Raw genomic sequence first — 14,433 nt, 5'->3', positions numbered from 1 at the left:
GATGACTTCACCAGATTAACTTGGGTTGTTTTGCTTAAGTCAAAAGATGCAGTTTCTCTGCCTTTACAACATTCCATAATCTTGTTCGTACCTAATATGATGCTCGTATTAAGGTCTTTCGGTCTAATAATTGGGGGGCGGGGGGGAGTTTGTTAATCATTAATTTCGTGATTATTTCCAATCTCATGGAATTATTCACCAAACCACTTGCCCACAAATACCAGAACATAATGCGGTCTCTGAATGGAAGAATTGTCATTTGTTAGACATTGGTCGCGCCCTTCTTCTTAGTGCCAATATGCCTAAATACCTTTGGGGAGAGGCAGTGTTGTGTGCCTCACATCTCATTAATCGTCTCCCATCTTCCTCTCTTCAAGGTTGTATTCCATTTGAAGTATTGTCTAGTTATGTCTCTATCCTATCTCTTAATACCCTACCTGCTTGTGTCTTTGGTTGTGTAGCCTATGTCCACCTTTATAAGAATCAACGTTCCAAGTTAGATGCAAGGGCTCTCAAGTGTGTCTTTGTCGGGTATGGGACTATCAGAAAGGATATAAGTGTTATCATCCTCCCTCTTAACGATTTTATGTCACTATGGATGTGACATTCAGTGAGGATACATGCTATTTTCCACCTTCTATGACTCATAGTCAGGGGGAGCAGAGTGTTTTTTATGAAGGACAGTACCAAACAGGGCCAGTCAGGGGGAGCAGGGTGTTTTTTTATGAAGGATAGTACCAAACAGGGTCAACGATCTTTGCACTCAGTGACAATGAGCCCAACCTTCCCACCATAACCACCCTTCCCTTTCTAGCCTTTGATCTAGGCAAAAATACAACTGTCGAACAGAGCATTGTGAATTCCGAATCAGACAATGCAATTTCCGAACAGAGCATTATGAATTCTAAAACAGAAAATGAAGTTGCCGAACAGAGCATTGTGAATTCCGAATCAGACAATGCAATTGCCGAACATAGCATTATGAATTCTAAAACAGAAAATGCAGTTGTCGAACAGAGCATTGTGAATTCCGAAACAGAAAATGTAACTACCGAACAGAGTGTAGTGAATTCCGAAATAGAAAATGCAACTGCCGAATAGAGCGTTGTGAATTCCGAGACAGAAAAGATAATTGCTGAATCATCTACCCTTCAAGACAAAGCCCCTAATCGTTCAGTCTCTCTCTCTCTCTCTCTCTCTCTCCATCAGCGTCTCCCCTGTTCAATCTTCATCTAAGGTACGTAGTAGTTTGCCTTTGTCCTATAACCCACCTTTGTCAAATAGTGTTACTCCTTTAATTGATTCTACACATGTTCAAACACGAGTCTTACCAGAACGGTCCAATCGTGGTCAGCCTCCCAAGAAATATGAACCAAGTTTGTGTGCTAAGACCAAATACCCTATAGCTAATTATGTGTCTACTCATAGGTTGTCTAAACCATATGTAGCTTTTGTGAATCAATTATCTTCTGTGTCACTTCCTAGTAAAGTGCAGGATGCAATGAAGGACGAGAAGTGGGCAAAAGCAATGGCCGTGGAGATGGATGCACTTTAGAAAAATCAAACATGGGAGTTATTATCACTACCTTTTGGAAAGAAAACAGTTGGGTGTAGTGGGTGTTTACAGTGAAGCACAATTCTGATGGTTCAGTAGACAGATATAAGGCAAGACTAGTAGCAAAGGGTTACACCCAGAAGTATGGCGTGGACTCTGATGAAACTTTTGCCCCAGTAGCAAAAATCAATACAATTCGGGTGCTTCTGTCTCTAGCAGTGAATCTTGATTGGCTTCTTCAATAGTTTGATGTTAAGAATGCCTTCTTACATGGTGATTTGAATGAAGAAGTCTACATGGACTTGCCTCCGGGGTATGGTACTTCCACTGGGACCAGGGTGGTGTGTCGTCTAAGGAAGTCTCTATATGGCCTCAAACAGTCCCCAAGAGCTTGGTTTGGTTGGTTCACAACTTTTATGAAATGGATTGGATACAGGTAGAGCAACTCTAATCATACTCTATTCCTTAAGCATCAGAAAGGTACACGGCTCTAATTATTTAGAATTAAATTCAGTTTTTCCCCCTGAGGTTTGGGGGTAATTTCATGTTAGTCCCTGTCCTTTCATTTTAATTAGTTTATTCCCCCCCCCCCCCGGACCTTGTCAATTTTCCTCAACAGTGTCCTCTTCGTCCAATTTGGCTGTTAAGTCTGATAAAGGAGCCCACCTTAGGGGCTAAAATTGTCATTTCAAGAAGGAGAAAAAAAAACACCAGAACAAAAAAAAAAAAAAAAATTCATTTCTTCTTCTTCCCTAATCCCCTGTACCCACCACCACCCCATCTTCTCCCCGTTTCTTCCTACAACCCCAGAAACCCAGGAAGCCTATCCCACCACCACCACCACCAGTCTCCGACAAATCCTGTCCGTCCTCTGCGTCGTCCGGTGACGCCGGAAACCACCTCACGCGCCGATCTCATCACTACCCAGAAATGCTTTGGGCACCCATTGTTCGGCCATGGCCACTCCTCCTCTTCTTTTTCTCGTTGTTTCCTCCTCTTTTCCTTGCTCCTGTAGAAGTCTCCGATTCTCGAAACGAAGATGTTTCTCCATTTGCTTCTGGGTCGGGCCTGCACGCTTGCAGATTGGATTTTAGAGGTGGCGGCGGCGGAGGGCTCTGGGCGTTGTCAACCTGGTTTGGGATCGGATCTCGGATCCTGCATCTCGATGCTGGCTAGCTCCTCTACAGGCCAATGGCAATGGCCAGTGGCTGTGCTGTTCTTTGAGGCGGTCTGGGTTCGGGCATGATCTTTGCAGTTGTGGGATTTTACAGGGATTTTAGTCGGGCTAGGCGGAGACTAGGCCTCTTGGGCGGGTTAAGCTAGGCGCTGGGGGCTAGGCGAAATCCAAAGCGACTCTAGGTTTAGTAGTTTAGAGTTAGTGCAGTGACTGCAGTCACCCTCTCTCTCTCTCTCCCCCTCCCCCTACCCCTCCGGCAAGGCCGGGTGGCCTCCTTTGCTCTGCAGCCTTTCCTCGACTGTGACGCCATGACGGACTGACGGTGGTACTTGCCTAATTGGTAAGATCGAATTTCTGGGTTTTCACTTTCTGGGTAATTCATAATTGTTTCAACTTTCAATCGATCTGTCTCATGAACATCACCACTTTTTGGGTTATCACTTTTCAGTCGAAGTCTCGAACTAGTCATTGCTCTTGGTTGCTCTCTTCCACATTCTGGGTTCAATTCTTCAGTCGAAGTCTTGCTTGGTAAGTTGCTGCTTTGCTGGATACTCACTAGTGTATGATTCTGGGTTGCTCTTGTTTTGCCGTTTTGGATGATTGAGTATGAATATTTGCTTTCTGTACTGATTTGAGACTTTGAGTGATTTCAAATTTCGCAATTTGCAATTGAGTATGAATATTTACTTTCTAGGTTTGTTTTCTTTTTTCCAGAAACTGTTGGATGACCTGGATCGTGGAAGCAAATAATCCAAGCATTGGTCTATCAGTATATCTGTTATTTTGTTTTGAATTTGTAGACTTTTTGGGCATTTGGCATCTGTTTTTCCAATTTTGAAATTGTATATGATAATGATAGGAAATTAGGAATCATAGGATTGATAGCTATTGATATTGACTGATGCTCTGATGGACAATTGGACAAGTCATTTATTTATGAACGTATGAGTTATGAATTAATGAATTATGGTCAGGTTCGACTCTTTTGATAATATTTTCAAACATTATAATACATTTTATATTTTTAGTTATATAATTATATGTTATAAAAATAAAAATAAATTTTAGCCCTGAAAGTTTTTTTTTTGGGGCCTTTTTGGGCCTTTTTGGTCTTGACATGACCATTTTAGCCCTGAAAGTGGTCATATCATTAGATTTAACGTTTGATTTAGACGGAATCTGGGAAATTGGACACTGTTGAGGAAAATTGACAAGCTCGGGGGGTAAACTGATTAAATTAAGAGGACATAGACTAACATGAAATTACCCTCAAACCTCAGGGGGGTAAACTGAATTTAATCCAATTATTTATGTGGATGACATGGTAGTGACAGGTAATGATCTTGAGGAGATGAGGAAGTTGCAAAGAGAGTTGTCTGCAGAGTTTGAGATGAAAGACTTGGGGAGTTTAAAATATTTCTTGGGGATTGAAGTTGCTCGAGGAAAATATTGTATTATGTTGAGCCAGAGAAAGTATGTTCCTGATCTGTTAGCAGAAACATGTATGCTTGATTGTACACCAGTTGATACACCTATGGAGTAGAACCATCGGTTAGCTGAGTATCCGGACCAGGTACCCACAAACAAGGCCAGATATCAAAGGTTAGTTGGGAGATTAATTTATTTTTCGCACACTAGACCAAATTTAGCTTATGCGGTTAGTGTTGTGAGTTAGTTTATGGATAATCCTAGTGAGGCTCATATGGAAGATGTGATTAGAATTTTGAGGTATTTGAAGTCTGCCCCAGGCAAGGGGCTGGTGTTCTCTAAACATAGGCATTTGGACGTTTTGGGGTATACAAATGCAAATTGGGCAGGTTGTATAACTGACAGGAGATCCACTTCTGGTTACTTTACGTTTGTTGGTGGGAATTTGGTTACTTGGAAGAGTAAGAAGCAGAAAGTGGTGGCGCGATCTAGTGCTGAAGTAGAATATAGAGGAATGGCCCGTGGAGTTTGTGAGATGTTATGGTTGAGGCATTTGTTGAGGGATTTGAGATTCAAACAGAAAAATGCCATGCCATTGTTTTGTGATAACAAAGCTGCGGTTGAAATTGCTCATAAATCTATCCAGCATGATGGAACCAAACATGTGGAAGTTAATAGACATTTCATTAAAGAGAAGTTGGATCAGCAGATTATTTCTTTTCCCTTTGTACCTTCTGAGGAGCAGTTGGCAGACATTCTCACAAAGACAATTTCTAGTAGGGCATTTTATGACTCACTTGACAAGTTGGGCATACGTGATTTGTATGCTCCAACTTGAGAGGGAGTGTTGGCTGAGTAACTCTATAATTGTAGGAATTCCACTATGATCAATCGGAGAAAATACAACCAGAATTTATAAATAAACTCTCTACTCCAAACACCAATGCACCCAAGATCTCTTCAATTCAACTAAAGAAGTAACAATATTCACTTCTCAACCAATTACAAAGCAACTCCACATTCCATAAAACTTAAAAGCTTCATCTTCATATATGGCAGTGACATTGTACAAAACGAGAGATGGTGTTTTTGGTTTCTGTATTGTTTCTCTATTCTCTCATACAAAATGGGCTCCACAATTACAGACACACAAAATTACAAAATTTTTCAACCCAATGAAAAATCATGAAGGTATTCAATCATGATTTATCATTATCAATATAAACTGTTCAAATTGAACCTATTTATTTGATCTAGTTCGGTACCTTAACAACTTTCAATTTGGCTAAAACTTGCATAAATGATCTATCCATAGACATCGAAATACTGAATAGTTGAGATATCAATATGTGAATGAAAGTGAGTTTCTAAAATGACCAAATGACTTGTTTTAGTGAGGGTCGTTTTTTTTTAATCATTTTAAGGGTTCGCTTGTGGGACCCATTTTTCGACCACATATAGACATCTCGACCGTTCAGTTTTTCGGTCTCTATGAGTAGAACACTTGTACAAATTTTCAGCCAAATTGATAATCATTAAGGTATTCATAATTGTGATTTACCAGTATGAACATGAACGGTTCAAGTTGGACAGATTTGGTTCGTCCATTGATTTGATCTTGTTTGGTACCTTTATGATCATTAATTTGGATAAAAATTTACAGAATGATATATTCATTAAGTCTTAAAAACTGAACGGTCAAGATGCTTATATGTGATAAAAACTGAGTCCCACAAAAGATATCTTAAAATGGCAAAAAAGAAAAAGAAAAAAGAATCCATTGGTAGAAGGACTCTCATAGAACACACATACGCACAGTTTTTGTACTAGTGTAGCCCTCACATTCAACTAACTAGATACCATGTGGATTTGACGTGGTCTTCAATTTGGCTAGGCCTTACCAAGTATAGTTAATATAGAAGTTACAAAAGCAGATAAATCCAACCTGCACATTATCAAGAATGTATCTGTAAAATCCATTCGCTTTTCAATGCTTTATCTGAGTTAAGCATCCATCTGCTTGCCACACTTAAAAGCTATGAAATGTCAGGTTTAGTACACTCCATATAATACATTAAGCTAGTAACAACACTAATATAAGAAACTTTAGGATAAATTAAAATAATAATTTTGAATTTTAAAGCTACTCTAGGCACACAGAGCAAAGCCAGAGAGCGAACTCCAAAAGATCTAAAGATCTCGTCTAACAGCGACCAACGTCTGTGTGGCGCTGGCTCGTTGTCGTTGTGTTGCTACAGGACAAGAATTGTGTTATTGCCCTTGGTCTGGGATCGGTGGGCTTAGAGGCGATGGTGAGTGATTGGCATTGATTCTGGCTTGAAGCTACTCAATGGCAAGGATGTTCGTTAGCATAAGTGTAAGTGACTATGACTGGCGGTGTGGTGGGGTTTGGTTTGTTCCAATACCTCCAAGTGGCGGCGGCAATGGCGACATTGTGGGAGCAATCAAGTGGCAGGTGCGTAGGAGTCTGATTTCTGTCTAGATTGGGGATTGCTGCAGAGGTTTCGTGGCTGTTCTCTGGTGCTGGCAACGGGGTGATGTGGTGGCGGTGGATGGTGAGCTGTGATGGTGGCAGCGCGTGAGATTGGTCTGGGCCAGTCCTATTGGGCTTTGGGCTCTATCATGTCCTTTGGGCCATAGTGGGCTCCTAATGTTAATTAGTTTGTTTTTCTGATAATTCTCTACTTTTTTTAGGGAAATATACTTGCTAGTTCTTAGTGAGCGCTAATGAGTGACGGTTACTTTGCCTATTTGCTATGTTTGAGTGTTATCATCGCTTATGGGCTTGCTTTTATTAAGTAAGCAGTAAATGTTTAATGAGTGGTCTATTCCTATGTACCACCGTGATACCATGCATCACAACTTCTTGTTTGTAATGACTATTGTGGCTTGAATATCAATGACAAGTCATTATAGATTGTATTTGAAAAAAAAAAAAAAAAACGTTAGCCATGTAAATAAACTCACCATCAGTGCTACGAGACATAATAAATTTAGGGGAAATGATCATTTATCCAATTTTAGCTTAAAAATTGCTCACTTGCTCCACTAACAGTTTTTAACCCCATTTACCCAATTAATTCTTTTTTTTTTATTCTTTTTATTTATTTTTGAGACTTTTTTCCCTCTCCTTCTTTCTCACATAGAGAGAGAAGTCATCCTCCACCTTGTTGTGCTCCGGTGACTAGTGGCCGGCCGCGGTTTCCTGCGATCAGTGACAGGACTCCGGCGACCAGTGACCGGAATCTGACAACCAGTCACCGGAATCCCGAATCCGACTGCCGGACTGATGACCGGATTCCGGCGTCTGATTTTATTACCCCCCAATAATAATATTATTGCCCCCAGTAACAAGTTCATTGGGGATCAATAATTAGTGAAAAATGAAGTTGTTTTTAATTTTGAATGTTTTAGTAGGTTTATCCAAATAAATAATCTTATTATTGCTCCCCAATAATTTTATTACTGCCCTAATAAACATTTTATTGCCCCCCAGTAACATTATTATTGCCTCCCAATAATCTTATTATTGCCAACCAAATTATAATAATAAAAAAAAGAAAATGTCTTTTTTCTCAGTGAGTGACAAGTCTTATTCTCTGGCTCTCTCACTTTTAGATTAAAACTGTTATAAGTGCATGATCAAGTTACTTGTTTTAAGAAAAGATCAAAAGAAAAGAACATAAACAAAAATATCTGTAGATTATAGGACACATGATGAAGAAGTGAAATATTTGTAGCTATTCACAACCCAAAAAAAAAAAAAAATTCTGCAACAACCTCACAGTGAAACATGCTAGAGCCTCCAAGATCTTATTTCACACTACAAAACCCATAATTGGATACCCAGAAATTGCTCTGGGCGCCCGCCGGAAATCCGAACTGAAATCCCAGCCTTCTTCGATCAAACTCGTGCTCCCAAACCAAAACAACACTCCTCCTCACCCGACTCGAACCCGGCTCCGCAATCATCAGCACAAACACAACCGCTGCCACTGTCGCACGCGCCTCCTCATGACTCTCCCGACTTGCCGTAGACCAGAGAACACGCTTGGTTCATAAAGTACGGCCCTTCCATAAGCCCGGTGTCGTACCCGGCTCGGGTGGCTCCGTTGCCTGAAGTTAAGGTCTCCGAGGAAGGCGGAGAGGCGAGGCAGGATGATCTGGAGAAGGAGAAGGAGAACCAGCGCTGGTGGCGAGTATGGAGGCCGACGACGACGGCCTCGAGAAGCAGAGGAGAGAGAGAGAGAGAGAGAGAGAGAGAGAGAGAGAGAGAGAGAGAGAGAGAGAGAGAGAGAGAGAGAGAGAGAGAGAGAGAGAGAGAGTGGCATGCTTTTAATTTTATAATGAAAATTTGTCTAAGCTTTTAATTTTATAATGAAAATTTGTCTAAAATAGTCTTTTTATTTTTAAATGGGTAAATGGGCACAATAATATCTTACTGGAGTAAGTGGACAATTTTGAATCTGAAATTGGGTAAGTGGTCACAGCCCCATAAATTTAAGCTTGAAATGAGAGGCAAGATGTGCACTTATAGGTTTAGTGTTATTGGCCATGCCAAATCGATGTAGTACATTCTTTAAATATTATTTTTGTGACAAACAAACTTTGTCTTTTAATCTATCTCTTTCAATTTCATGTCCATTTTTTTTTTTATTTCTCCCAAGTTCATTTCAAATTCATAGCTCAATTGTGATTATAATTTTTCACAGAAATACACGCTAGTACAATTCTTTATCCAAGAAGTATATTTCCATTCATAAAATTCAAAAATTATAAGATTTAATATGTCACCTAACACCTCATAGACTCCGTCTGAATATAATGTGAATAATTCCGTTTTCCATTTTTTCGTCTGCATGATTTTTTCTATTGCACATTTATTCTTCTAATTGGTTGGATCCTACATCTTCATCACTTTCTTTGATTGGTTCAACAATCATGACATTTTAACGGAGTGAAGCAATATGAATGCTTCTTTCTAGAATGAAGTCGACTCAATTATAATAATAATGGCTAACGATAATCATAAATTACATGTTAAGTTCTTAGAAAGCATATAAAAAATTGGTTATAAAATTCAACCCCGACCGACACGTAGCTGAGGTCCAATAATCATGCGTCATTTGAAGACTTACTTATGGAATATTGTTTCCACTAGTAAGATACTTGCGTGCAAAAATTGGCAACTCATGTGGAAACTCTTTGATATGTTCATATTATTGAGAAAATGTGGAATTCCAGTGACTAGATGAAGAGCTGGGCATGCACAATGCCTTGATTAATAATAGCTACAGAGTTTGGAATAATGTTTCACAAATAAAACAAAAGGAATAGGTTTGCAATTGCATGCCTTTTTTCTATAGATGTAGACGTGATGAGGTTTTGATTTTACACTAGGACTAAGGCGTGAGTACTCCTACTGCTCACTAAAATGGAAAAGACAAAACCCATTTTGGGAGAAGGTCGGCCAAACTTTTGGCTGCCTTGGTGGATAAGGCTTCTTACAATTAAAAGAAAAAAAGAAAAAGAAAATTACTTTAGGTTTAATCAAGCCGAGTTACAATTTTTGGTTTTGCCCCTGTTGGCGAATCTGCTATACCTACAACTGAAAAGGCAAAGCCTTGCGTATTTTGTGGTCATTTTGAGGTTGCTGCATCGGTGATTCCTTCTATATGGTTCCCTATTAATTTGTAGGCTTTGGTCTACTATTTGCTTCCCTCACTGATAGTGGTAGAGGAGGTTTTGTGGTGCCCTTAGTTGCTGATTAAGGGGTGATCTATGTAGATGAGACATCAACAAGAAAAAAAAGAATCATGGGTAGACATATTGGCTTTTTCCATTCATTCCTTTAAAGATCAGTCGTGGTCTTACAATCATGGGTTAGCCGTATTTTGTGTGGTGCGAATCTTTTAATAGTGACCAGTTCATTTAAGACTTTATTTCATTTCTGTTACGGTTTTTTTTAACTGTGACGGGAGAACTTTAAAAGTAGATATTTCTCTTCATGTTCATCGGCTTAAATTTAAAATTTGCTATTTTTTTTTTTGTGGGGGTATAAAATGTTATTTCTTTATTTTAATTTTTATTTAAAGATGGATGACCAAAATCTAGATTGTACTACAACTCCATCTTTTTTATTTTGAATGTTAAGTGTTTTTTTGTTGTTGATATTATCGGCTTGGAAATGTCCTATTCACATGATGGTGCCATAAAAGTGGACTATTTTTCAGAAAAAGGGGGTAAAAAAAGAGGTATGGTTGATAATGAAATGACGAAAAAGGTGAAGCTATGTGTCACTGACACGTACTCGTTCAATGCGTGCCACAACCTTCCATCAAATACCAACAAAACAATGAAATGGTCCCTTCTATCATTTTCCCGATGAAAATGGTCCCATTACCGACTTGCCCTTTGCCCCTAATCCCTAACCAACCCGGATCAGGATCCTCTCTTGAGCACCTTCCCCTCCTATCTGCCTCAGCTTTTCCAAGATTTGGACATGTGGCTCTAATTAATCTAATGGTCTATGATTTTTAGTTTATCTTTTTCTATTTTTTTTATGTCCCCTATTCTTCTCTTCCTTCACGTGCAGTGCCTGTCTCTCCTAGTCTCCTTCTAGTTCTTCTTCTTCACTTAGCACCGATTACAAACAGCAAAATAAACTTATTTAATTTTCACAACCTCCCCCAATTCTTTACTTTCCTCCTCTGGTTGCTACCTTCAAACCCTAGAAATAACTCACCTTTAAGATGCAATTTTCTCTCTCCCACAACCTCTATAACTGGATTTGGGAGCCTCGATGCTAAGACTATCCTTTGGTCCGTTCTTTTTGTCTTCCCCAATTTTTATCATGAAAAAAATTTCAAATTTGAATTTCAAGATGATCTTGTTCTTATCCAAAAAACAAGATCTTGAAATAGGTTGAATGATGACTGCAACGGTGGAGGTTGATTAATTTGATGACTGGTCTGTAAAATTGTGTGGTTGTTGCAAAATCTTGTTCAATCATGTAATCTTGAAGATGATGGAGGTAGGATAATCAATGGAAGGGATATATAATCTGTGGGCTACCTTGGAACCATATCTGAGAACAGAGGAAGGTGGAGAGAGAGATAGAGATTTATATATATAGAGAGAAGAGAGTTGAAACAGGAGAACAAGATAATACGGACAAAAAGAAGGGTTATTTTGTAAAATCAGTAACTTTTTATGTTGAGGAGATATGCAGACCGTTGGATATAAGACTTGACATGTGTCTTAATCTCTATAAAAGCTTAGGTAGGTTAGGAGGGGAATGAGCTTAGGAGAGGATCCAGATCCAACCCTATGATCCATTATGTCTATAAATCTAATTATCAAAACAAAACATCATTTTCTTGCCAAAAAAAAACATCATTTCAACTTAACGTGAATCTATAGGCAAGTATATGAGTACATCTCTAATTGAAGAGGACCCTTAGAGCAAGTTCACTCGTTGAGTTACCGGGTCACTCACTATTCACTACTTTTATTGTTTATTTTCACCCTCTGGGTCACAGACACATTTTCTAAATTGACCTGGTCACCGAAATTACTTTCTGGGTTATTTTCATGACCTGCAAACTAACCTAGTAACCCATGTCAGCTTGGAAACTGTGCCTGTGACCACAAGAGTGGAAATAAATACTAAAAAACAGTAAATAATGGGTGATCCGGCAACCCAATAAGTAAACTTACTTTTACAAGAGCTTCATTTCCAAACGGCAAGAAGGATAGATTCTGAAATCTAAACTCCGATGTCAATTGTGCGCCGATATTAGAACTTTCGAACGAGGTCTTTAGCACATGCGCTCATGAAATGAGAGTAGAAGTAGATAATGCTATTCTATTGTTTTTTCTTCTCGTTACATTTTATTTAAGACTTTTAATGTGTAAACTCCATTAATATACAGGGGGTAGTTCAGCTGTCCTTTTTGGGGTAACAGAAAACAGAGGATCCTATACCAATATTTCAAAATAATTCATTTTCCTATTAGTATTACTGTCACCGCTCACACCACAAATAAGATACAATCTGTGGGTTTTAATATTATACATCGTTTTGATTTCCAAGGATTCTGTTCCTTTTCTAAACCATAAAAGAAAAGAAAAAACAAAAGGATTCTGTTCTTTTTTGTTTTGCTTATATAAGACAAGACCCCCTGGTGGTTTCGTTCAGCTCCAAAGAATCTCTTCTATCCAAAACTAAAACTAAAAGAAAAGGAAACCACCAAACATGGTAGCTATAGTATCTCAAGAGAACATGGTTTCTCGCACAGGAAGGCACTTGCAGCGCTACAGCAAAGGTCGTCGCCAAGTCGTAGGGTTCGTCTCCCTCTCTTTTCTCTTTTTAATTCAAACAAGCTGATCAGTTTTTCTGAGTGTTGGATTGTTTTGGATGAGGGATTTATATCTGTAGTGCATTGCTTAACTGTTACTGAAGTTGGGTATACTTAGATGACACGAAAGGGATGAATTTCATTCTCATAGTAGCTGGAAAACACCAACTGATAAACACTGCATCTCTCTCATCCAAGCTAGGTCCACATATGAAGTTGTAACTTGGAACAGGAGAAAAACTAACTGAGATTGATCTATATATGTTTGGTTACTGATGGAGGTCACTACTGTTGCAGATGTATTCCATATAGATATAAAAATTCCAAGCAGAGTCCCTTAAAGGATGATGATGCAAAAGAACTAGAAGTTCTTGTCATTACTTCACAAAAGGGCAAAGGGATGCTCTTCCCAAAGGTACCCAAAATTACTTCTTTCAAAACAGTTGGTCAGGGATTATTTGATTTCTTGCCCTGATTGAATCTAAATCACTCAATTTTCAATTGACTCATAACAGGGAGGGTGGGAATTAGATGAATCCAAGGAAGGGGCGGCCTCTCGAGAGACGCTGGAGGAAGCCGGGGTACGAGGAACTATTGAGGTTAGTGTGCAGTGTGCTTTCTTTTGTTACTACTTGGTTAATTTGTATTATTATTGATTGATGAGTATTTGGTATTCTTGTTACTCAACTGTGAGTTTCTTTTTCCAGTGTGAATTGGGTGAGTGGAGTTTCAAGAGCAAATCGCATGATGCTTCCTACGTAGGTTACATGTTCCCATTACACGTTCAGGAGCAGTTAGATTTCTGGCCGGAGAAGAACCTGCGTCAAAGAATTTGGGTATGTATGAACAAATTAATTTCCACGTTGCGTTTTTTTTTTCTGGTTTAGTTATTTGTAACATTTTCTGTGGAAATTGCTGATTATGTGTGTTCTGCTCGTGTTTTATAGATGAGTGTTCAAGAAGCAAGAGAAGTTTGTCAGCATTGGTGGATGAAAGAAGCCTTAGATAGATTAGTAAGTCGTCTCACATCTCAACAACAACAACATGAAGACCAAGAATTAGGCCCTGTCCTTAAATCAATGAGGGCAAATCTGTGAGATGTAGTTGTACAGGAAAGAAGTGTCGATGAACAACAAGCGAGTATTGCTTTTGCTTTTAGAGGTACTTAGAAAGGATTTAGGAAGAGTATGAGACTCAAAACAAGCAGATGAAAGTGACAACTGAAAAGAGCCGGTTCTTGTTTTGTTGAAATTCTAATTCCTTGGCTTTTACAATCATGTTCTGAGAGAAACTTGATTTGAGGTCGTTGTGGATTTAGAGTTCACTAAATCTGGGCATGAATTTTGCCCCTATGGCACTCCCAATAATGTCACAACTCAATCGTGAATTATTGTTTCATTGATTTTTCTCCACAAAATAATTAATCATCGGAATAATGAACATGAATGATGGCAGAAATTGAACCCGACAGTCCTCACAAAAGGTTGTGTGAAAAGGAAATGCAGATGACGGTAGAGAAGTGCTTACCCTTCTTCGTTAATCACGTCAATCTTTCATTACGAATACAACTCGTAACATATATAACATATGCATATGCATTTTCTGTTCCAAAGATCAGGACTAATAGATTTGGCTATATATTTCATCAGTTCTTTCAAAGGATACACATCAGCGCAACTATTACAGCGAGTCTTCAGGTGATTAATCTTGAAAAAAGGAACAAGGTTCGACAAAGAGACAAGGATTTTAAAAATGGAAAAACGCAGGCCAAGGAGGTTTGGTAGCTCTTTGATGTTGCTATTCTGGGTACTAAGACCTCTGTATCTAAAGGTCTTGAATCCTGTTCTCTGTATGTTTATATCATCTGGTATATTTGGAAGTGGCGCATCAAA

At 38.9% G+C, this 14,433-nt stretch overlaps 1 protein-coding gene across 1 annotated transcript; it reads left to right on the top strand.

The window, feature by feature from the left end:
* Window positions 1-12,355: 12,355 nt before the first annotated feature.
* Window positions 12,356-13,939, top strand: LOC112195458 (nudix hydrolase 18, mitochondrial). The gene is made up of 5 exons (XM_024335895.2): window positions 12,356-12,527; window positions 12,839-12,956; window positions 13,057-13,140; window positions 13,249-13,377; window positions 13,489-13,939. Exons 1-5 carry the CDS (start codon window positions 12,439-12,441, stop codon window positions 13,636-13,638), a joined length of 570 nt encoding a protein of 189 aa, XP_024191663.1. The 5' UTR covers window positions 12,356-12,438; the 3' UTR covers window positions 13,639-13,939.
* The last annotated feature ends 494 nt before the right edge of the window (window positions 13,940-14,433 follow it).

The sequence above is a fragment of the Rosa chinensis genome, chromosome 3 (genome assembly GCF_002994745.2).
Source record: "Rosa chinensis cultivar Old Blush chromosome 3, RchiOBHm-V2, whole genome shotgun sequence".
Classification (NCBI taxonomy): domain Eukaryota; kingdom Viridiplantae; phylum Streptophyta; class Magnoliopsida; order Rosales; family Rosaceae; genus Rosa; species Rosa chinensis.
The sequence above is the reverse complement of the archived record's forward strand: the minus strand, read 5'-3'. Positions and strand labels throughout refer to the sequence as shown.